The 27,500-nt window shown below is 40.0% G+C and overlaps 1 protein-coding gene across 2 annotated transcripts in view; it reads right to left on the bottom strand.

Annotated features, from left to right (window-relative positions):
* Window positions 1-27,500, bottom strand: part of LOC110504259 (prospero homeobox protein 1-like) — a 128,761-nt gene that overhangs the window by 65,783 nt on the left and 35,478 nt on the right. For both annotated transcript variants that reach the window (XM_090221354.1, XM_090221353.1), the window contains exon 5: window positions 6,188-6,295. In XM_090221354.1, the coding sequence (XP_090077480.1) occupies window positions 6,188-6,295 (108 nt within the window). The remainder of the gene's footprint in view (window positions 1-6,187; window positions 6,296-27,500) is intronic.

The raw sequence follows: 27,500 nt of genomic DNA, 5'->3' as shown, positions 1-27,500 counted from the left end.
GAACTGCTCAAACAAAGAGATTTTGTTTAACAATAAATACTTTTTTCTCTCTCAAAAAGGTAAGGGGGTCATAATTAAAGATTTGTACAAATAAAGTAGTCAAAGGTTTAGTATTTGGTGGCCTATTGCAACCACGCAATGACTACATCCAGCTTGTGACTCTACAAACGTATTGGATGTATTTCCTGTTTGTTTTGGTTGTGTTTCTGATTATTCTGTGCCCAATAGAAATCCGCCGGGGCGGCAGGGTAGCCTAGTGGTTAGAGCGTTGGACTAGTAACCGGAAGGTTGCAAGTTCAAACCCCCGAGCTGACAAGGTGCAAATCTGTCGTTCTGCCCCTGAACAGGCAGTTAACCCACTGTTCCTAGGCCGTCATTGAAAATAAGAATTTGTTCTTAACTGACTTGCCTGGTTAAATAAAGGTAACAATGGTGAATAATAATGCATTGTGTTATTTTGAAGTCACTTTAATTGTAAATAAGAATATAATATGTTTTTAAACACTTCTACATTAATGTGGATGCTAACAGGAGTATGGATAACCCTAAATTAATCGTGAACAATGATGAGTGAGAAAGTTAAGGAGGGTCAAATATCATACCCCCAAGACGTGCTAACCTCCCCCATTATTGGTAATGGTGAGAGGTTTCCTTCCTCTCCGGCAACTGAGTTAAGAAGGACACCTGTATCTTTGCAGTGACTGGGTGTATTGATACACCATCCAAAGTGTAATTGATAACTTCACCATGCTCAAAGGGATATTCAATGTCTGCTTTTTTGTATTACCCATCTACCAATAGTTGCCTTTATTTGTTGAGGCATTGGAAAACCTCCCTGGTCTGTGTGGTTGAATCTGTGTTTGAAATTCACTGCTGGACTGAGGGACCTTACAGATAATTGTATGTGTGGGGTCACAGAGATGAGATAGTAATTTCAAAAACAAACATTTTAAACACTATTTTTGCACACAAAGTGAGTCCATGCAACTTACTTTGTGACTTGTCAAGCACATTTTTACTCCTGAACTTATTTAACAAAAAGATTGAATAGTTACTGACATCAAGACATTTCAGCTTTTTCATTTCTAAAAAAACATATTTCCACTTTGACATTATGGGGTATTGTGTATAGATCAGTGACTCAAAAAAATCTACATTTGATCCATTTTAAATTCCGGCTGAAACACAACAAAATGTCTATAAAATATAAAATCATGGCGTGTGAATTGCTTTCCGAAGGTGCTGTAGCCATTGTGATGAAATCACATGGGTTGTTCCATGAAACGAGTGCGTTTTATTTAAAATAATAATAATAATAATAATTAAAGTCTGTTATATTAAATTAAGTACCCTTTAATACAGACCACGTGGAGAATTCAATACAACCCCCCCCCCCCCCCCCCCCAAAATGTATATGAATAAAGACTTAACTAATGTGTCAGAATTCTCCATTTTCACATGTTCCTCCATTCACACTCTGTGACTTCCAGGAAGTTCCTTCTTCTTCTTCTTCTGATGATTATTTATTTAATGTGATTAGTGATTCATTTACATCTGTCCCTCATTCTAAGGTCAAACCTGTTACGTGAACTGAACTCTCGTTTAAAAAAATAATAATTCTAGAGAAACATTGAATATCTAATAGTCAAATTATAGTGTAAAAAGCCGGCTCTACTCTGTATGGCCATTTCCTGGTGTTTTGTGGGGGAAAACTGAGTGGGTAGAGCAGAACAAGTCAACCCTCTTCTCCATAGATATAGACAGGCTAGAAGCTTGCCTTCAATTTACACTCCCTGTTGCACAGAACAAGGTTTAATCTCCCCCCCCTGTCACAATGGAATTTATGGCTGATTTAAAATGAAATGTTCAATCCTGTTACTTCATTTGACAATTAATAAGCACTTATTATATACATTTTTTTTATTTAACCTTTTGAGACGTGAAAACATGTTTATTATTTATTTTTTATTAAATGAAGTTGAACATATGAGGTTTTTTGTGTTGGTTGACCAAGTTCCACTTCTCAAAACGAATTGATGGACCCTAGCTCCTAACCCTAACCCTAACCCTAACCCCACATCTGTTTACATGTGGACATTGTGTTCTTAGGGCTAGGAGCAGGTACTGTACACTTATCAACCCTCCCGCTGCCGACAACGGTTGCCACGGCAGCTCAACGAGGGATGCGGCGTTGCCGTGAGGAAGTGGTCGCCGTAGATACAGGCCCGGGTAGGGCAGCTGGTTTGTGTGTGTGTGTGTGTGTGTGTGTATGCTTCTCATTTGAATAATACGTCCTAAATCTGTCAGTGCGTTGAGCAACCGTACGCTCATATCAAACAACAAAACCCACCTCGTAAATACCACACAATCACTGCCTTTTGTTTTGGTGCTGTCGAGTTGTGTTTTTAATTTGTTTGTTCTCCCCTCCCTGTGCTCTGTCCTTTTCCCAGCTCCCCCCCTTTTCTCCCAGTCCAAATAAACAGCCAAACAGAGTGGGAATGTGCGTCTGTGTAGGCCTGTGTGTGTGTGTGTGTGTGTGTGTGTGTGCTTGTGTGAGCTGCCTGTGTCTCCTAGTATATGTACTGTTGGTTATTCTGTTGCCTGCATGTTCAGTTTTATGCCCGGCAATAATCACCCCCCTTTATAAATACAGTCACATGGAATCACATGGAAAATCTGAAGGTATGGGACATATCGCTAGAGGAGAGCTGTGTGTATATCAGGGCTGGTTTAGTGTTGAAAGCAGCATGTGTGTGTGCATTTGTCTGTGAGAGAGATAGAGAAAGTGGGGCCTCTCCATCTCTGCCCCCCCCCCCCCCCCTCCTCCCCTATCAGATCAAGGCCAGTAATTGTAATTGGGCGATAGAGAGTTGGCAAAACGCCCCTCTGTGTCCCATCTGTGCCAGTGTCACACACACACACGTTTGTTCTACTATCCTTGTGGGGACCAAACAATTGATTTCCATTCAAAATCCTATTTTTCCATAACCCATAACCTCTAACCCCTAACCCCTAACCCTAACCCTAACCCATAACCATAAACCTGAACCTAATTCTAACCCATAACCATAAACCTGAACCTAATTCTAACCCTAACCCATAACCATAAACCTGAACCTAATACTAACCCTAACCCATAACCATAAACCTGAACCTAATTCTAACCCTAACCCATAACCATAAACCTGAACCTAATTCTAACCCTAACCCATAACCATAAACCTGAACCTAATTCTAACCCTAAGCCATAACCATAAACCTGAACCTAATACTAACCCTAACCCATAACCATAAATTTGAACCTAATTCCAACCCCGACTCTAACACTTAACCCTAACCCTTAATCCTAACCCCTAAACCTAACCCTAACTCTAACCCTAACCCTTAATCCTAACCCCTAAACCTAACCCTAACTCTAACCCTAACCCTTAATCCTAACCCCTAAACCTAACATTTAACCCTAACCCTTAATCCTAACCCTTAACCCTAACCCTTAATCCTAACCCTTAACCCTAACCCTTAATCCTAACTCCTAACCCTAACCCTTAATCCTAACCCCTAACCCTAACCCTTAATCCTAACCCCTAACCCTAACCCTTAATCCTAACCCCTAAGCCTAAGCCTAACCCTAACTCTAACCCTAACCCTTAATCCTAACCCCTAACCCTAACCCTTAATCCTAACCCCTAAGCCTAACCCTAACTCTAACCCTAACCCTTAATCCTAACCCCTAAGCCTAACCCTAACTCTAACCCTAACCCTTAATCCTAACCCCTAAACCTAACACTTAACCCTAACCCTTAATCCTAACCCTTAATCCTAACCCCTAACCCTAACCCTTAATCCTAACCCCTAACCCTAACCCTTAATCCTAACCCCTAACCCTAACCCTTAATCCTAACCCTAACCCTTAATCCTAACCCTAATCCTAACCCCTAACCCTAACCCTTAATCCTAACCCCTAACCCTAACCCTTAATCCTAACCCTTAACCCTAACCCCTAATCCTAACCCCTAACCCTAACCCTTAATCCTAACCCCTAACCCTAACCCTAACCCTTAATCCTAACCCCTAACCCTAACCCTTAATCCTAACCCTAACCCTAACCCTTAACCCTAACCCCTAATCCTAACCCCTAACCCTAACCCTTAATCCTAACCCCTAACCCTAACCCTAACCCTTAATCCTAACCCCTAACCCTAACCCTAACCCTTAATCCTAACCCTAACCCTTAATCCTAACCCTAACCCTTAATCCTAACCCTTAATCCTAACCCCTAACCCTTAATCCTAACCCCTAACCCTTAATCCTAACCCTAACCCTTAATCCTAACCCTAACCCTTAATCCTAACCCCTAACCCTTAATCCTAACCCCTAACCCTAACCCTTAATCCTAACCCTAACCCTTAATCCTAACCCTAACCCTTAATCCTAACCCTTAACCCTAACCCTTAATCCTAACCCTTAATCCTAATCCTAACCCTTAATCCTAACCCTAACCCTTAATCCTAACCCTTAACCCTAACCCTTAATCCTAACCCTAACCCTTAATCCTAATCCTAACCCTTAATCCTAACCCCTAAACCTAAAATAGTTTCTTTCCTTTTTGGGAAAAGCTACATTTTCCTTGTTTTACTATCCCTGTGAGGACTTCAGGTAAAACCAAAACACACACACACGGGCAGAAACAGAGTGGAGAAACGGAATAGGGTGATATATATAATGGAATAGGGTGATATATATAATGGAATAGGGTGATATATATAATGGAATAGGGTGATATATATAATGGCCACAGGGTGATATATATAATGGCCACAGGGTGATATATATAATGGAATAGGGTGATATATATAATGGAATAGGGTGGTATATATAATGGCCACAGGGTGATATATATAATGGAATAGGGTGATATATATAATGGCCACAGGGTGATATATATAATGGAATAGGGTGATATATAATGGAATAGGGTGGTATATATTATGGAATAGGGTGATATATATAATGGTATATATAATGGAATAGGGTGATATATATAATGGCCACAGGGTGATATATATAATGGAATAGGGTGATATATATAATGGAATAGGGTGGTATATATAATGGAATAGGGTGATATATATAATGGCATAGGGTGATATATATAATGGTATATATAATGGAATAGGGTGATATATATAATGGTATATATTATGGAATAGGGTGATATATATAATGGTATATATAATGGAACAGGGTGATATATATAATGGCCACAGGGTGATATATATAATGGAATAGGGTGATATATATAATGGAATAGGGTGGTATATATAATGGAATAGGGTGATATATATAATGGCATAGGGTGATATATATAATGGTATATATAATGGAATAGGGTGATATATATAATGGAATAGGGTGATATATATAATGGCCACAGGGTGATATATATAATGGAATAGGGTGATATATATAATGGAATAGGGTGATATATATTATGGAATAGGGTGATATATATAATGGTATATATAATGGAATAGGGTGGTATATATCATGGAATAGGGTGATATATATAATGGCACAGGGTGATATATATAATTGAATAGGGTGATATATATAATGGCCACAGGGTGATATATATAATGGAATAGGGTGGTATATATAATGGAATAGGGTGATATATATTATGGAATAGGGTGATATATATTATGGAATAGGGTGGTATATATAATGGAATAGGGTGGTATATATAATGGAATAGGGTGATATATATAATTGAATAGGGTGATATATATAATGGAATAGGGTGATATATATAATGGCACAGGGTGATATATATAATTGAATAGGGTGATATATATAATGGCCACAGGGTGATATATATAATGGAATAGGGTGGTATATATAATGGAATAGGGTGATATATATAATGGAATAGGGTGGTATATATAATGGCCACAGGGTGATATATATAATTGAATAGGGTGATATATATAATGGAATAGGGTGATATATATAATGGCCACAGGGTGACGGAAAGTGAAAGTGAAAAAACAAGGGGAGGAACAACGGATGAGAGAGAGAGAGAGAGGGAGAGAGAGAGAGAGAGAGAGAGAGAGAGAGAGAGAGAGAGAAAATAAGGTCAGCCTACCTGTTCTAATAAATGTCAGAGGAGAAGACAGGTGAGCCGTACCTTGACGTCTGAGAAGAACGTCTTGAGCATGTTGGATGAAGGGTATCTGCTGTAGAAGAACATGAGCTTGGCTTTCTTCAGATGGTTGGGAGACAAGCCCTCCTGGATCTGACATGGCCTCAGTCAAGGAACGTATCACAACTATCTGTTTATTTACAGGAACTTAGTATATCACAGCTATCTGTTTATCCACAGGAACTTAGTATATCGCAGCTATCTGTTTATCTACAGGAACTTAGTATATCACAGCTATCTGTTTATCTACAGGAACTTAGTATATCACAGCTATCTGTTTATCTACAGGAACTTAGTATATCACAGCTATCTGTTTATCTACAGGAACTTAGTATATCACGGCTATCTGTTTATCTACAGGAATTTAGTATATCACAGCTATCTGTTTATCTACAGGAACTTAGTATATCACAGCTATCTGTTTATCTACAGGAACTTAGTATATCACAGCTATCTACAGGAACTTAGTATATCACAGCTATCTACAGGAACTTAGTATATCACAGCTATCTACAGGAACTTAGTATATCACAGCTATCTACAGGAACTTAGTATATCACAGCTATCTACAGGAACTTAGTATATCACAGCTATCTACAGGAACTTAGTATATCACAGCTATCTGTTTATCTACAGGAACTTAGTATATCACAGCTATCTACAGGAACTTAGTATATCACAGCTATCTGTTTATCTACAGGAACTTAGTATATCACAGCTATCTACAGGAACTTAGTATATCACAGCTATCTACAGGAACTTAGTATATCACGGCTATCTACAGGAACTTAGTATATCACAGCTATCTACAGGAACTTAGTATATCACAGCTATCTGTTTATCTACAGGAACTTAGTATATCACAGCTATCTACAGGAACTTAGTATATCACAGCTATCTACAGGAACTTAGTATATCACGGCTATCTACAGGAACTTAGTATATCACAGCTATCTACAGGAACTTAGTATATCACAGCTATCTACAGGAACTTAGTATATCACAGCTATCTACAGGAACTTAGTATATCACAGCTATCTACAGGAACTTAGTATATCACAGCTATCTACAGGAACTTAGTATATCACAGCTATCTACAGGAACTTAGTATATCACAGCTATCTACAGGAACTTAGTATATCACAGCTATCTACAGGAACTTAGTATATCACAGCTATCTACAGGAACTTAGTATATCACAGCTATCTACAGGAACTTAGTATATCACAGCTATCTACAGGAACTTAGTATATCACAGCTATCTACAGGAACTTAGTATATCACAGCTATCTACAGGAACTTAGTATATCACAGCTATCTACAGGAACTTAGTATATCACAGCTATCTACAGGAACTTAGTATATCACAGCTATCTGTTTATCTACAGGAACTTAGTATATCACAGCTATCTACAGGAACTTAGTATATCACAGCTATCTACAGGAACTTAGTATATCACAGCTATCTACAGGAACTTAGTATATCACAGCTATCTACAGGAACTTAGTATATCACAGCTATGTACAGGAACTTAGTATATCACAGCTATCTACAGGAACTTAGTATATCACAGCTATCTACAGGAACTTAGTATATCACAGCTATCTACAGGAACTTAGTATATCACAGCTATCTACAGGAACTTAGTATATCACAGCTATCTACAGGAACTTAGTATATCACAGCTATCTACAGGAACTTAGTATATCACAGCTATCTACAGGAACTTAGTATATCACAGCTATCTACAGGAACTTAGTATATCACAGCTATCTACAGGAACTTAGTATATCACAGCTATCTACAGGAACTTAGTATATCACAGCTATCTACAGGAACTTAGTATATCACAGCTATCTACAGGAACTTAGTATATCACAGCTATCTACAGGAACTTAGTATATCACAGCTATCTACAGGAACTTAGTATATCACAGCTATCTGTTTATCCACAGGAACTTAGTATATCGCAGCTATCTGTTTATCTACAGGAACTTAGTATATCACAGCTATCTGTTTATCTACAGGAACTTAGTATATCACAGCTATCTGTTTATCTACAGGAACTTAGTATATCACAGCTATCTGTTTATCTACAGGAACTTAGTATATCACGGCTATCTGTTTATCTACAGGAATTTAGTATATCACAGCTATCTGTTTATCTACAGGAACTTAGTATATCACAGCTATCTGTTTATCTACAGGAACTTAGTATATCACAGCTATCTACAGGAACTTAGTATATCACAGCTATCTACAGGAACTTAGTATATCACAGCTATCTACAGGAACTTAGTATATCACAGCTATCTACAGGAACTTAGTATATCACAGCTATCTACAGGAACTTAGTATATCACAGCTATCTGTTTATCTACAGGAACTTAGTATATCACAGCTATCTACAGGAACTTAGTATATCACAGCTATCTGTTTATCTACAGGAACTTAGTATATCACAGCTATCTACAGGAACTTAGTATATCACAGCTATCTACAGGAACTTAGTATATCACGGCTATCTACAGGAACTTAGTATATCACAGCTATCTACAGGAACTTAGTATATCACAGCTATCTACAGGAACTTAGTATATCACAGCTATCTACAGGAACTTAGTATATCACAGCTATCTACAGGAACTTAGTATATCACAGCTATCTGTTTATCTACAGGAACTTAGTATATCACAGCTATCTACAGGAACTTAGTATATCACAGCTATCTGTTTATCTACAGGAACTTAGTATATCACAGCTATCTACAGGAACTTAGTATATCACAGCTATCTACAGGAACTTAGTATATCACGGCTATCTACAGGAACTTAGTATATCACAGCTATCTACAGGAACTTAGTATATCACAGCTATCTGTTTATCTACAGGAACTTAGTATATCACAGCTATCTACAGGAACTTAGTATATCACATCTATCTACAGGAACTTAGTATATCACGGCTATCTACAGGAACTTAGTATATCACAGCTATCTACAGGAACTTAGTATATCACAGCTATCTACAGGAACTTAGTATATCACAGCTATCTACAGGAACTTAGTATATCACAGCTATCTACAGGAACTTAGTATATCACAGCTATCTACAGGAACTTAGTATATCACAGCTATCTACAGGAACTTAGTATATCACAGCTATCTACAGGAACTTAGTATATCACAGCTATCTACAGGAACTTAGTATATCACAGCTATCTACAGGAACTTAGTATATCACAGCTATCTACAGGAACTTAGTATATCACAGCTATCTACAGGAACTTAGTATATCACAGCTATCTACAGGAACTTAGTATATCACAGCTATCTACAGGAACTTAGTATATCACAGCTATCTGTTTATCTACAGGAACTTAGTATATCACAGCTATCTACAGGAACTTAGTATATCACAGCTATCTACAGGAACTTAGTATATCACAGCTATCTACAGGAACTTAGTATATCACAGCTATCTACAGGAACTTAGTATATCACAGCTATCTACAGGAACTTAGTATATCACAGCTATCTACAGGAACTTAGTATATCACAGCTATCTACAGGAACTTAGTATATCACAGCTATCTACAGGAACTTAGTATATCACAGCTATCTACAGGAACTTAGTATATCACAGCTATCTACAGGAACTTAGTATATCACAGCTATCTACAGGAACTTAGTATATCACAGCTATCTACAGGAACTTAGTATATCACAGCTATCTACAGGAACTTAGTATATCACAGCTATCTACAGGAACTTAGTATATCACAGCTATCTACAGGAACTTAGTATATCACAGCTATCTACAGGAACTTAGTATATCACAGCTATCTACAGGAACTTAGTATATCACAGCTATCTACAGGAACTTAGTATATCACAGCTATCTACAGGAACTTAGTATATCACAGCTATCTACAGGAACTTAGTATATCACGGCTATCTACAGGAACTTAGTATATCACAGCTATCTACAGGAACTTAGTATATCACAGCTATCTGTTTATCTACAGGAACTTAGTATATCACAGCTATCTACAGGAACTTAGTATATCACAGCTATCTACAGGAACTTAGTATATCACAGCTATCTACAGGAACTTAGTATATCACAGCTATCTACAGGAACTTAGTATATCACAGCTATCTACAGGAACTTAGTATATCACAGCTATCTGTTTATCTACAGGAACTTAGTATATCACAGCTATCTACAGGAACTTAGTATATCACAGCTATCTACAGGAACTTAGTATATCACAGCTATCTACAGGAACTTAGTATATCACAGCTATCTACAGGAACTTAGTATATCACAGCTATCTACAGGAACTTAGTATATCACGGCTATCTACAGGAACTTAGTATATCACAGCTATCTACAGGAACTTAGTATATCACAGCTATCTACAGGAACTTAGTATATCACAGCTATCTACAGGAACTTAGTATATCACAGCTATCTACAGGAACTTAGTATATCACAGCTATCTACAGGAACTTAGTATATCACAGCTATCTACAGGAACTTAGTATATCACAGCTATCTACAGGAACTTAGTATATCACAGCTATCTACAGGAACTTAGTATATCACAGCTATCTACAGGAACTTAGTATATCACAGCTATCTACAGGAACTTAGTATATCACAGCTATCTACAGGAACTTAGTATATCACAGCTATCTACAGGAACTTAGTATATCACAGCTATCTACAGGAACTTAGTATATCACAGCTATCTACAGGAACTTAGTATATCACAGCTATCTACAGGAACTTAGTATATCACAGCTATCTACAGGAACTTAGTATATCACAGCTATCTACAGGAACTTAGTATATCACAGCTATCTACAGGAACTTAGTATATCACAGCTATCTACAGGAACTTAGTATATCACAGCTATCTACAGGAACTTAGTATATCACAGCTATCTACAGGAACTTAGTATATCACAGCTATCTACAGGAACTTAGTATATCACAGCTATCTACAGGAACTTAGTATATCACAGCTATCTGTTTATCTACAGGAACTTAGTATATCACAGCTATCTACAGGAACTTAGTATATCACAGCTATCTGTTTATCTACAGGAACTTAGTATATCACAGCTATCTACAGGAACTTAGTATATCACAGCTATCTACAGGAACTTAGTATATCACGGCTATCTACAGGAACTTAGTATATCACAGCTATCTACAGGAACTTAGTATATCACAGCTATCTGTTTATCTACAGGAACTTAGTATATCACAGCTATCTACAGGAACTTAGTATATCACAGCTATCTACAGGAACTTAGTATATCACGGCTATCTACAGGAACTTAGTATATCACAGCTATCTACAGGAACTTAGTATATCACAGCTATCTACAGGAACTTAGTATATCACAGCTATCTACAGGAACTTAGTATATCACAGCTATCTACAGGAACTTAGTATATCACAGCTATCTACAGGAACTTAGTATATCACAGCTATCTACAGGAACTTAGTATATCACAGCTATCTACAGGAACTTAGTATATCACAGCTATCTACAGGAACTTAGTATATCACAGCTATCTACAGGAACTTAGTATATCACAGCTATCTACAGGAACTTAGTATATCACAGCTATCTACAGGAACTTAGTATATCACAGCTATCTACAGGAACTTAGTATATCACAGCTATCTACAGGAACTTAGTATATCACAGCTATCTACAGGAACTTAGTATATCACAGCTATCTACAGGAACTTAGTATATCACAGCTATCTGTTTATCTACAGGAACTTAGTATATCACAGCTATCTACAGGAACTTAGTATATCACAGCTATCTACAGGAACTTAGTATATCACAGCTATCTACAGGAACTTAGTATATCACAGCTATCTACAGGAACTTAGTATATCACAGCTATCTACAGGAACTTAGTATATCACAGCTATCTACAGGAACTTAGTATATCACAGCTATCTACAGGAACTTAGTATATCACAGCTATCTACAGGAACTTAGTATATCACAGCTATCTACAGGAACTTAGTATATCACAGCTATCTACAGGAACTTAGTATATCACAGCTATCTACAGGAACTTAGTATATCACAGCTATCTACAGGAACTTAGTATATCACAGCTATCTACAGGAACTTAGTATATCACAGCTATCTACAGGAACTTAGTATATCACAGCTATCTACAGGAACTTAGTATATCACAGCTATCTACAGGAACTTAGTATATCACAGCTATCTACAGGAACTTAGTATATCACAGCTATCTACAGGAACTTAGTATATCACAGCTATCTACAGGAACTTAGTATATCACAGCTATCTGTTTATCCACAGGAACTTAGTATATCGCAGCTATCTGTTTATCTACAGGAACTTAGTATATCACAGCTATCTGTTTATCTACAGGAACTTAGTATATCACAGCTATCTGTTTATCTACAGGAACTTAGTATATCACAGCTATCTGTTTATCTACAGGAACTTAGTATATCACGGCTATCTGTTTATCTACAGGAATTTAGTATATCACAGCTATCTGTTTATCTACAGGAACTTAGTATATCACAGCTATCTGTTTATCTACAGGAACTTAGTATATCACAGCTATCTACAGGAACTTAGTATATCACAGCTATCTACAGGAACTTAGTATATCACAGCTATCTACAGGAACTTAGTATATCACAGCTATCTACAGGAACTTAGTATATCACAGCTATCTACAGGAACTTAGTATATCACAGCTATCTGTTTATCTACAGGAACTTAGTATATCACAGCTATCTACAGGAACTTAGTATATCACAGCTATCTGTTTATCTACAGGAACTTAGTATATCACAGCTATCTACAGGAACTTAGTATATCACAGCTATCTACAGGAACTTAGTATATCACGGCTATCTACAGGAACTTAGTATATCACAGCTATCTACAGGAACTTAGTATATCACAGCTATCTACAGGAACTTAGTATATCACAGCTATCTACAGGAACTTAGTATATCACAGCTATCTACAGGAACTTAGTATATCACAGCTATCTGTTTATCTACAGGAACTTAGTATATCACAGCTATCTACAGGAACTTAGTATATCACAGCTATCTGTTTATCTACAGGAACTTAGTATATCACAGCTATCTACAGGAACTTAGTATATCACAGCTATCTACAGGAACTTAGTATATCACGGCTATCTACAGGAACTTAGTATATCACAGCTATCTACAGGAACTTAGTATATCACAGCTATCTGTTTATCTACAGGAACTTAGTATATCACAGCTATCTACAGGAACTTAGTATATCACATCTATCTACAGGAACTTAGTATATCACGGCTATCTACAGGAACTTAGTATATCACAGCTATCTACAGGAACTTAGTATATCACAGCTATCTACAGGAACTTAGTATATCACAGCTATCTACAGGAACTTAGTATATCACAGCTATCTACAGGAACTTAGTATATCACAGCTATCTACAGGAACTTAGTATATCACAGCTATCTACAGGAACTTAGTATATCACAGCTATCTACAGGAACTTAGTATATCACAGCTATCTACAGGAACTTAGTATATCACAGCTATCTACAGGAACTTAGTATATCACAGCTATCTACAGGAACTTAGTATATCACAGCTATCTACAGGAACTTAGTATATCACAGCTATCTACAGGAACTTAGTATATCACAGCTATCTACAGGAACTTAGTATATCACAGCTATCTGTTTATCTACAGGAACTTAGTATATCACAGCTATCTACAGGAACTTAGTATATCACAGCTATCTGTTTATCTACAGGAACTTAGTATATCACAGCTATCTACAGGAACTTAGTATATCACAGCTATCTACAGGAACTTAGTATATCACGGCTATCTACAGGAACTTAGTATATCACAGCTATCTACAGGAACTTAGTATATCACAGCTATCTGTTTATCTACAGGAACTTAGTATATCACAGCTATCTACAGGAACTTAGTATATCACAGCTATCTACAGGAACTTAGTATATCACGGCTATCTACAGGAACTTAGTATATCACAGCTATCTACAGGAACTTAGTATATCACAGCTATCTACAGGAACTTAGTATATCACAGCTATCTACAGGAACTTAGTATATCACAGCTATCTACAGGAACTTAGTATATCACAGCTATCTACAGGAACTTAGTATATCACAGCTATCTACAGGAACTTAGTATATCACAGCTATCTACAGGAACTTAGTATATCACAGCTATCTACAGGAACTTAGTATATCACAGCTATCTACAGGAACTTAGTATATCACAGCTATCTACAGGAACTTAGTATATCACAGCTATCTACAGGAACTTAGTATATCACAGCTATCTACAGGAACTTAGTATATCACAGCTATCTACAGGAACTTAGTATATCACAGCTATCTACAGGAACTTAGTATATCACAGCTATCTACAGGAACTTAGTATATCACAGCTATCTGTTTATCTACAGGAACTTAGTATATCACAGCTATCTACAGGAACTTAGTATATCACAGCTATCTACAGGAACTTAGTATATCACAGCTATCTACAGGAACTTAGTATATCACAGCTATCTACAGGAACTTAGTATATCACAGCTATCTACAGGAACTTAGTATATCACAGCTATCTACAGGAACTTAGTATATCACAGCTATCTACAGGAACTTAGTATATCACAGCTATCTACAGGAACTTAGTATATCACAGCTATCTACAGGAACTTAGTATATCACAGCTATCTACAGGAACTTAGTATATCACAGCTATCTACAGGAACTTAGTATATCACAGCTATCTACAGGAACTTAGTATATCACAGCTATCTACAGGAACTTAGTATATCACAGCTATCTACAGGAACTTAGTATATCACAGCTATCTACAGGAACTTAGTATATCACAGCTATCTACAGGAACTTAGTATATCACAGCTATCTACAGGAACTTAGTATATCACAGCTATCTACAGGAACTTAGTATATCACAGCTATCTACAGGAACTTAGTATATCACAGCTATCTGTTTATCCACAGGAACTTAGTATATCGCAGCTATCTGTTTATCTACAGGAACTTAGTATATCACAGCTATCTGTTTATCTACAGGAACTTAGTATATCACAGCTATCTGTTTATCTACAGGAACTTAGTATATCACAGCTATCTGTTTATCTACAGGAACTTAGTATATCACGGCTATCTGTTTATCTACAGGAATTTAGTATATCACAGCTATCTGTTTATCTACAGGAACTTAGTATATCACAGCTATCTGTTTATCTACAGGAACTTAGTATATCACAGCTATCTACAGGAACTTAGTATATCACAGCTATCTACAGGAACTTAGTATATCACAGCTATCTACAGGAACTTAGTATATCACAGCTATCTACAGGAACTTAGTATATCACAGCTATCTACAGGAACTTAGTATATCACAGCTATCTGTTTATCTACAGGAACTTAGTATATCACAGCTATCTACAGGAACTTAGTATATCACAGCTATCTGTTTATCTACAGGAACTTAGTATATCACAGCTATCTACAGGAACTTAGTATATCACAGCTATCTACAGGAACTTAGTATATCACGGCTATCTACAGGAACTTAGTATATCACAGCTATCTACAGGAACTTAGTATATCACAGCTATCTACAGGAACTTAGTATATCACAGCTATCTACAGGAACTTAGTATATCACAGCTATCTACAGGAACTTAGTATATCACAGCTATCTGTTTATCTACAGGAACTTAGTATATCACAGCTATCTACAGGAACTTAGTATATCACAGCTATCTGTTTATCTACAGGAACTTAGTATATCACAGCTATCTACAGGAACTTAGTATATCACAGCTATCTACAGGAACTTAGTATATCACGGCTATCTACAGGAACTTAGTATATCACAGCTATCTACAGGAACTTAGTATATCACAGCTATCTGTTTATCTACAGGAACTTAGTATATCACAGCTATCTACAGGAACTTAGTATATCACATCTATCTACAGGAACTTAGTATATCACGGCTATCTACAGGAACTTAGTATATCACAGCTATCTACAGGAACTTAGTATATCACAGCTATCTACAGGAACTTAGTATATCACAGCTATCTACAGGAACTTAGTATATCACAGCTATCTACAGGAACTTAGTATATCACAGCTATCTACAGGAACTTAGTATATCACAGCTATCTACAGGAACTTAGTATTTCACAGCTATCTACAGGAACTTAGTATATCACAGCTATCTACAGGAACTTAGTATATCACAGCTATCTACAGGAACTTAGTATATCACAGCTATCTACAGGAACTTAGTATATCACAGCTATCTACAGGAACTTAGTATATCACAGCTATCTACAGGAACTTAGTATATCACAGCTATCTACAGGAACTTAGTATATCACAGCTATCTGTTTATCTACAGGAACTTAGTATATCACAGCTATCTACAGGAACTTAGTATATCACAGCTATCTACAGGAACTTAGTATATCACAGCTATCTACAGGAACTTAGTATATCACAGCTATCTACAGGAACTTAGTATATCACAGCTATCTACAGGAACTTAGTATATCACAGCTATCTACAGGAACTTAGTATATCACAGCTATCTACAGGAACTTAGTATATCACAGCTATCTACAGGAACTTAGTATATCACAGCTATCTACAGGAACTTAGTATATCACAGCTATCTACAGGAACTTAGTATATCACAGCTATCTACAGGAACTTAGTATATCACAGCTATCTACAGGAACTTAGTATATCACAGCTATCTACAGGAACTTAGTATATCACAGCTATCTACAGGAACTTAGTATATCACAGCTATCTACAGGAACTTAGTATATCACGGCTATCTACAGGAACTTAGTATATCACAGCTATCTACAGGAACTTAGTATATCACAGCTATCTGTTTATCTACAGGAACTTAGTATATCACAGCTATCTACAGGAACTTAGTATATCACATCTATCTACAGGAACTTAGTATATCACGGCTATCTACAGGAACTTAGTATATCACAGCTATCTACAGGAACTTAGTATATCACAGCTATCTACAGGAACTTAGTATATCACAGCTATCTACAGGAACTTAGTATATCACAGCTATCTACAGGAACTTAGTATATCACAGCTATCTACAGGAACTTAGTATATCACAGCTATCTACAGGAACTTAGTATATCACAGCTATCTACAGGAACTTAGTATATCACAGCTATCTACAGGAACTTAGTATATCACAGCTATCTACAGGAACTTAGTATATCACAGCTATCTACAGGAACTTAGTATATCACAGCTATCTACAGGAACTTAGTATATCACAGCTATCTACAGGAACTTAGTATATCACAGCTATCTACAGGAACTTAGTATATCACAGCTATCTGTTTATCTACAGGAACTTAGTATATCACAGCTATCTACAGGAACTTAGTATATCACAGCTATCTGTTTATCTACAGGAACTTAGTATATCACAGCTATCTACAGGAACTTAGTATATCACAGCTATCTACAGGAACTTAGTATATCACGGCTATCTACAGGAACTTAGTATATCACAGCTATCTACAGGAACTTAGTATATCACAGCTATCTGTTTATCTACAGGAACTTAGTATATCACAGCTATCTACAGGAACTTAGTATATCACAGCTATCTACAGGAACTTAGTATATCACGGCTATCTACAGGAACTTAGTATATCACAGCTATCTACAGGAACTTAGTATATCACAGCTATCTACAGGAACTTAGTATATCACAGCTATCTACAGGAACTTAGTATATCACAGCTATCTACAGGAACTTAGTATATCACAGCTATCTACAGGAACTTAGTATATCACAGCTATCTACAGGAACTTAGTATATCACAGCTATCTACAGGAACTTAGTATATCACAGCTATCTACAGGAACTTAGTATATCACAGCTATCTACAGGAACTTAGTATATCACAGCTATCTACAGGAACTTAGTATATCACAGCTATCTACAGGAACTTAGTATATCACAGCTATCTACAGGAACTTAGTATATCACAGCTATCTACAGGAACTTAGTATATCACAGCTATCTACAGGAACTTAGTATATCACAGCTATCTACAGGAACTTAGTATATCACAGCTATCTGTTTATCTACAGGAACTTAGTATATCACAGCTATCTACAGGAACTTAGTATATCACAGCTATCTACAGGAACTTAGTATATCACAGCTATCTACAGGAACTTAGTATATCACAGCTATCTACAGGAACTTAGTATATCACAGCTATCTACAGGAACTTAGTATATCACAGCTATCTACAGGAACTTAGTATATCACAGCTATCTACAGGAACTTAGTATATCACAGCTATCTACAGGAACTTAGTATATCACAGCTATCTACAGGAACTTAGTATATCACAGCTATCTACAGGAACTTAGTATATCACAGCTATCTACAGGAACTTAGTATATCACAGCTATCTACAGGAACTTAGTATATCACAGCTATCTACAGGAACTTAGTATATCACAGCTATCTACAGGAACTTAGTATATCACAGCTATCTACAGGAACTTAGTATATCACAGCTATCTACAGGAACTTAGTATATCACAGCTATCTACAGGAACTTAGTATATCACAGCTATCTACAGGAACTTAGTATATCACAGCTATCTACAGGAACTTAGTATATCACAGCTATCTGTTTATCCACAGGAACTTAGTATATCGCAGCTATCTGTTTATCTACAGGAACTTAGTATATCACAGCTATCTGTTTATCTACAGGAACTTAGTATATCACAGCTATCTGTTTATCTACAGGAACTTAGTATATCACAGCTATCTGTTTATCTACAGGAACTTAGTATATCACGGCTATCTGTTTATCTACAGGAATTTAGTATATCACAGCTATCTGTTTATCTACAGGAACTTAGTATATCACAGCTATCTGTTTATCTACAGGAACTTAGTATATCACAGCTATCTACAGGAACTTAGTATATCACAGCTATCTACAGGAACTTAGTATATCACAGCTATCTACAGGAACTTAGTATATCACAGCTATCTACAGGAACTTAGTATATCACAGCTATCTACAGGAACTTAGTATATCACAGCTATCTGTTTATCTACAGGAACTTAGTATATCACAGCTATCTACAGGAACTTAGTATATCACAGCTATCTGTTTATCTACAGGAACTTAGTATATCACAGCTATCTACAGGAACTTAGTATATCACAGCTATCTACAGGAACTTAGTATATCACGGCTATCTACAGGAACTTAGTATATCACAGCTATCTACAGGAACTTAGTATATCACAGCTATCTACAGGAACTTAGTATATCACAGCTATCTACAGGAACTTAGTATATCACAGCTATCTACAGGAACTTAGTATATCACAGCTATCTGTTTATCTACAGGAACTTAGTATATCACAGCTATCTACAGGAACTTAGTATATCACAGCTATCTGTTTATCTACAGGAACTTAGTATATCACAGCTATCTACAGGAACTTAGTATATCACAGCTATCTACAGGAACTTAGTATATCACGGCTATCTACAGGAACTTAGTATATCACAGCTATCTACAGGAACTTAGTATATCACAGCTATCTGTTTATCTACAGGAACTTAGTATATCACAGCTATCTACAGGAACTTAGTATATCACATCTATCTACAGGAACTTAGTATATCACGGCTATCTACAGGAACTTAGTATATCACAGCTATCTACAGGAACTTAGTATATCACAGCTATCTACAGGAACTTAGTATATCACAGCTATCTACAGGAACTTAGTATATCACAGCTATCTACAGGAACTTAGTATATCACAGCTATCTACAGGAACTTAGTATATCACAGCTATCTACAGGAACTTAGTATTTCACAGCTATCTACAGGAACTTAGTATATCACAGCTATCTACAGGAACTTAGTATATCACAGCTATCTACAGGAACTTAGTATATCACAGCTATCTACAGGAACTTAGTATATCACAGCTATCTACAGGAACTTAGTATATCACAGCTATCTACAGGAACTTAGTATATCACAGCTATCTACAGGAACTTAGTATATCACAGCTATCTGTTTATCTACAGGAACTTAGTATATCACAGCTATCTACAGGAACTTAGTATATCACAGCTATCTACAGGAACTTAGTATATCACAGCTATCTACAGGAACTTAGTATATCACAGCTATCTACAGGAACTTAGTATATCACAGCTATCTACAGGAACTTAGTATATCACAGCTATCTACAGGAACTTAGTATATCACAGCTATCTACAGGAACTTAGTATATCACAGCTATCTACAGGAACTTAGTATATCACAGCTATCTACAGGAACTTAGTATATCACAGCTATCTACAGGAACTTAGTATATCACAGCTATCTACAGGAACTTAGTATATCACAGCTATCTACAGGAACTTAGTATATCACAGCTATCTACAGGAACTTAGTATATCACAGCTATCTACAGGAACTTAGTATATCACAGCTATCTACAGGAACTTAGTATATCACAGCTATCTACAGGAACTTAGTATATCACAGCTATCTACAGGAACTTAGTATATCACAGCTATCTACAGGAACTTAGTATATCACAGCTATCTACAGGAACTTAGTATATCACAGCTATCTACAGGAACTTAGTATATCACGGCTATCTACAGGAACTTAGTATATCACAGCTATCTACAGGAACTTAGTATATCACAGCTATCTGTTTATCTACAGGAACTTAGTATATCACAGCTATCTACAGGAACTTAGTATATCACAGCTATCTACAGGAACTTAGTATATCACAGCTATCTACAGGAACTTAGTATATCACAGCTATCTACAGGAACTTAGTATATCACAGCTATCTACAGGAACTTAGTATATCACAGCTATCTGTTTATCTACAGGAACTTAGTATATCACAGCTATCTACAGGAACTTAGTATATCACAGCTATCTACAGGAACTTAGTATATCACAGCTATCTACAGGAACTTAGTATATCACAGCTATCTACAGGAACTTAGTATATCACAGCTATCTACAGGAACTTAGTATATCACGGCTATCTACAGGAACTTAGTATATCACAGCTATCTACAGGAACTTAGTATATCACAGCTATCTACAGGAACTTAGTATATCACAGCTATCTACAGGAACTTAGTATATCACAGCTATCTACAGGAACTTAGTATATCACAGCTATCTACAGGAACTTAGTATATCACAGCTATCTACAGGAACTTAGTATATCACAGCTATCTACAGGAACTTAGTATATCACAGCTATCTACAGGAACTTAGTATATCACAGCTATCTACAGGAACTTAGTATATCACAGCTATCTACAGGAACTTAGTATATCACAGCTATCTACAGGAACTTAGTATATCACAGCTATCTACAGGAACTTAGTATATCACAGCTATCTACAGGAACTTAGTATATCACAGCTATCTACAGGAACTTAGTATATCACAGCTATCTACAGGAACTTAGTATATCACAGCTATCTACAGGAACTTAGTATATCACAGCTATCTGTTTATCTACAGGAACTTAGTATATCACAGCTATCTACAGGAACTTAGTATATCACAGCTATCTACAGGAACTTAGTATATCACAGCTATCTACAGGAACTTAGTATATCACAGCTATCTACAGGAACTTAGTATATCACAGCTATCTGTTTATCTACAGGAACTTAGTATATCACAGCTATCTACAGGAACTTAGTATATCACAGCTATCTGTTTATCTACAGGAACTTAGTATATCACAGCTATCTACAGGAACTTAGTATATCACAGCTATCTGTTTATCTACAGGAACTTAGTATATCACAGCTATCTACAGGAACTTAGTATATCACAGCTATCTACAGGAACTTAGTATATCACAGCTATCTACAGGAACTTAGTATATCACAGCTATCTACAGGAACTTAGTATATCACAGCTATCTGTTTATTGAACCTGATGCGTTAACAATTCATAGGTTGTTGTTTCATTGTTTTTAATGGAAACCTGGGCTCAAATTAAATATCATTACATACAAACACTTACACACAGACACACACACACACCCACACACGTAATTTGTGCCTGCGTGTGTGTATGTTCCGCAGCACAGATGTGCCCTCTTCTCTCTCAGCGAGCGGCGTGATGCCATTAACAGTTCTATAATCTATCAGACATGAGGAGCCATGGGAGACCAATCAATAGAGGCCCGCAAGGTCAATTAACACCCCCCCCCCCCCCCCATGCCACCCCCTACAGAGGGCCTACCCCCCCCCCCCCCCCCCCCCCCCCCGGAGGAATAGCAACAGAAACAGGAAGCGGGAGGACAGACAGTCAGCTCCGGGGGACATTTGAAGAACCCCACTCACAACACTCTCTCATCCCGAGAGAGAGGCTTGGTGCTGGAGACTAAACGAACCCCCTCCCTCCCCCTCTCTCCCTTCCCCCTCCTCTCCCTGCATCTCTAACCTCAGCTGAAAACGCTGACTAGGTATGATAGGGGGAAGGGAGAGAGGGGGCCAGCTAGAGAGAGAGAGGGAGGGAGGGAGGGAGGGAGGGAGGGAGGGAGAGAGAGAGACAGAGAGAGAGAGAGAAAGAGAGGAGGACAGCTAGAGAGAGGAGAGGGGGCCAGTTGGAGAGAGAGACTGAACCAAATCATGAGAAAACAGAAAGATAATTACTTGACATATTGGAAAGAATTAACAAAAAAAGGGAGTAAACTAGAATGCTATTTGGCCCTAAACGGAGAGTACACAGTGGCAGAAAACCTGACCACTGTGACTGACCCTAAACAGAGAGTACACAGTGGCAGAATACCTGACCACTGTGACTGACCCTAAACAGAGAGTACACAGTGGCAGAATACCTGACCACTGTGACTGACCCTAAACAGAGAGTACACAGTGGCAGAATACCTGTCCACTCTGACTGACCCAAACTTAAGGAAAACTTTGACTATGTACAGACTCAGTGAGCATAGCCTTGCTATTGAGAAAGGCCGTCGTAGGCAGACATGGCTCTCAAGAGAAGACAGGCAATTTGCACACTGCCCACAAAATGAGGTGGAAACTGAGCTGCACTTCCTTAACCTCCTGCCCAATGTATGACCATATTAGAGAGACATATTTCCCTCAGATTACACAGACCCATAAAGAATTTGAAAACAAACCCAATTTTGATTGACTACCATATCTACTGGGTGAAATACCACAGTGTGACATCACAGCAGCAAGATGTGGGACCTGTTGCCACAAGAAAAGGGCAACCAGTGAAGAACACACACCATTGTAAATACAACCCATATTTATGTTTATTTATTTTCCCTTTTGTACTTTAACTATTTGCACATCATTAAAACACTGTATATAGACATATAATATGACATTTGAAATGTCTTTATTCATTTGGAACTTTTGTGAGTGTAATGTTTACTGTTCATTTGTTATTGTTTATTTCACTTTTGTTTATTATCTATTTCACTTGCTTTGGCAATGTTAACATATGTTTCCCAGCTAGAGAGAGAGGAGAGGGGACCAGCTAGAGAGAGAGGAGGAGAAGGGGCCAGCTAGAGAGAGAGGAGGAGAGGGACCAGCTAGAGAGAGAGGAGGAGAGGGGGCCAGTTAGAGAGAGAGAGGAGGAGAGGGGGCCAGCCAGAGAGAGAAGAGGAGAGGGACCAGCTAGAGAGAGAGGAGGAGAGGGACCAGCTAGAGAGAGAGGAGGAGAGGGGGCCAGCTAGAGAGAGAGGAGGAGAGGGGGCATAATAGAGAGAGAGGAGGAGAGGGGCCAGCTAGAGAGGAGGAGTGGGGGCCAGTTAGAGAGGAGGATGAGTGGGGGCCAGCTAGAGAGGAGGAGTGGGGGCCAGTTAGAGAGGAGGATGAGTGGGGGCCAGCTAGAGAGGAGTAGTGGGGGCCAGTTAGAGAGGAGGAGTGGGGGCCAGTTAGAGAGGAGGAGTGGGGGCCAGCTAGAGAGGAGGATGAGTGGGGGCCAGCTAGAGAGGAGGATGAGTGGGGCCAGCTAGAGAGGAGGATGAGTGGGGGCCAGCTAGAGAGGAGGATGGGGCCAGCTAGAAAGGAGGATGAGTGGGGGCCAACTAGAGAGGAGGATGAGTGGGGGCCAGCTAGAGAGGAGGATGAGTGGGGGCCAGCTAGAGAGAGAGGAGGAGTGGGGGCCAACTAGAGAGGAGGAGGAGTGGGGGCCAGCTAGAGAGGAGGATGAGTGGGGGCCAGCTAGAGAGGAGGATGAGTGGGGGCCAGCTGGAGAGAGGAGGAGTGGGGGCCAACTAGAGAGGAGGAGGAGTGGGGGCCAGCTAGAGAGGAGGATGAGTGGGGGCCAGCTAGAGAGGAGGATGAGTGGGGGGCCAGCTAGAGAGGAGGAGTGGGGACCAGTTAGAGAGGAGGATGAGTGGGGGCCAGCTAGAGAGGAGTAGTGGGGGCCAGTTAGAGAGGAGGAGTGGGGGCCAGTTAGAGAGGAGGAGTGGGGGCCAGCTAGAGAGGAGGAGTGGGGGCCAGCTAGAGAGTAGGATGAGTGGGGGCCAGCTAGAGAGGAGGATGAGTGGGGGCCAGCTAGAGAGGAGGATGAGTGGGGGCCAGCTAGAGAGGAGGATGAGTGGGGGCCAGCTAGAGCGGAGGAGTGGTGGCCAACTAGAGAGGAGGAGTGGGGGCCAGCTAGAGAGCAGGATGAGTGGGGGCCAGCTAGAGAGAGAGGAGGAGAGGGGGCCAGCTAGAGAGGAGGATGAGTGGGTGCCAGCTAGAGAGAGAGGAGGAGAGGGAGCCAGCTAGAGAGAGGAGGATGAGTGGGGGCCAGCTAGAGAGAGAGGAGGAGAGGGGGCCAGCTAGAGAGGAGGATGAGTGGGGGCCAGCTAGAGAGGAGGAGGAGTGGGTGCCAGCTAGAGAGGAGGAGTGGGGGCCAGCTAGAGAGGAGGAGGAGTGGGTGCCAGCTAGAGAGGAGGAGTGGGGGCCAGTTAAAGAGGAGGATGAGTGGGGGCCAGCTAGAGAGGAGGATGAGTGGGGGCCAGCTAGAGAGAGGAGGAGTGGGGGCCAGCTAGAGAGAGGATGAGTGGGGGCCAGCTAGAGAGGAGGATGAGTGGGGGCCAGCTAGAGAGGAGGATGAGTGGGGGCCAGCTAGAGAGGAGGAGGAGTGGGGGCCAGCTAGAGAGGAGGATGAGTGGGGGCCAGCTAGAGAGGAGGATGAGTGGGGGCCAGCTAGAGAGGAGGATGAGTGGGGGCCAGCTAGAGAGGAGGAGGAGTGGGGGCCAGCTAGAGAGGAGGAGTGGGGGCCAGCTAGAAAGGAGGGTGAGTGGGGGCCAGCTAGAAAGGAGGATGAGTGGGGGCCAGCTAGAGAGGAGGATGAGTGTATTTAATCTACATGTAACTGTTTTACGTGCTAGTCATTTAACATATGCTCCAGGGAGACTTACAGGAGGTTGAGTGCCTTGGTCAAGGGGCCATCGTCAGATTTTTCACCAAGTCGGGGATTGGAACCGACGACTTTCCAGTTACTAACCCGACACTAAGGCTACCTATCTCTCTGTATTCTGGCCTGTGGAAAACACAGCAGTCATTAGGTCAGGAGTGTGTGTGTGTGTGTGTGTGTGTGTGTGTGTGTGTGTGTGTGTGTGTGTGTGTGTGTGTGTGTGTGTGTGTGTGTTCAGGTAAATACCACATTGACCATGGCTGAGTCATATGTTTCCTAATACAGGGACTACTCTTCTGAGAAACCAGAGTGCACACACACACACATGCATGCACACACACACACACACACACGCGCGCGCGCCATCGGCCTGTTGAGAGAGAGGGGTGAGGGTTCTCACAGAGCGATGATGAGAGAGGGTAGTGCGAGGAAGGGGAACATTTCATCCCAGCTGTTTATTCACTAGCTTTCTTTAGCTACCATAACACACACACACACACACATCCTGAAGCCTCATATTTATGTGGGCATTATTTTCCCTGTCGACCTTGAGCCTGGCTGAGGCGCTTGGCTGTGTGTGTGTGTGTGTGTGTGTGTGTGTGTGTGTGTGTGTGTGTGTGTGTGTGTGTGTGTGTGTGTGCAGCAGAAGTGAGACAATAACATCTGAAACCTGAACCGTTTGCCAGGTGTACGGGAAAAGAGAGGAGGAAAGGAGGAGAGAGGACAAGAACAGGGAGAGATGAGAGGATGAGAGGGGAACAGAAACTAGGGGAGGGAGGGAGAGAGGGAAGAGAGCGGGAGGGAGGGAGAGAGAGAGGGAGGAGAGCGGGAGGGAGAGAGAGAGGGAGGAGAGCAGTAGGGAGGGAGGGAGAGAGGGAGGAGAGCGGGAGGGAGAGAGAGAGGGAGGGAGGAGAGAGGGAGGAGAACGGGAGGAGAGAAAGAGGGAGAGGAGAGCGGGAGGGACAGAGAGAGCGAAGAGAGCAGTAGGGAGGGAGGGAGAGAGGGAGGAGAGCGGGAGGGAGGGAGAGAGGGAAGAGAGCAGTAGGGAGAGAGAGAGGGAGGAGAACGGGAGGAGAGAAAGAGGGAGAGGAGAGCGGGAGGGACAGAGAGAGCGAAGAGAGCAGTAGGGAGGGAGGGAGAGAGGGAGGAGAGCGGGAGGGAGGGAGAGAGGGAAGAGAGCAGTAGGGAGGGAGAGAGAGAGGGAAGAGAGAGGGAGGGAGGGACAGAGAGAGAGAAGAGAGCGGTAGGGAGGCAGGGAGAGAGGGAAGAGAGAGGGAGGGAGGGACAGAGAGAGAGAAGAGAGCGGTAGGGAGGGAGAGAGAGAGGGAAGAGAGCGGGAGGGAGGGAGGGAGAGAGGGAAGAGAGCGGTAGGGAGGGAGAGATGGAAGAGAGCGGGAGGGAGGGACAGAGAGAGGGAAGAGAGCAGTAGGGAGGGACAGAGAGAGGGAAGAGAGCGGTAGGGAGGGAGAGAGGGAAGAGAGCGGGAGGGAGGGAGGGAGAGAGGGAGAGAGGGAGGAGAGTGGGGGGGAGGGAGAGAGGGAAGAGAGCGGGGGGAGGGAGAGAGGGAAGAGAGCGGGAGGGAGGGAGAGAGGGAAGAGAGCGGGAGGGCGGGAGAGAGGGAAGAGAGCGGGAGGGAGGGAGAGAGGGAAGAGAGCGGGAGGGAGGGAGAGA

Source organism: Oncorhynchus mykiss, chromosome 25 (genome assembly GCF_057628025.1).
Source record: "Oncorhynchus mykiss isolate SJ-2025 chromosome 25, ASM5762802v1, whole genome shotgun sequence".
Taxonomy (NCBI): domain Eukaryota; kingdom Metazoa; phylum Chordata; class Actinopteri; order Salmoniformes; family Salmonidae; genus Oncorhynchus; species Oncorhynchus mykiss.
Note: the sequence above shows the minus strand (reverse complement) of the source record. Positions and strands in the feature narration are given on the sequence as shown.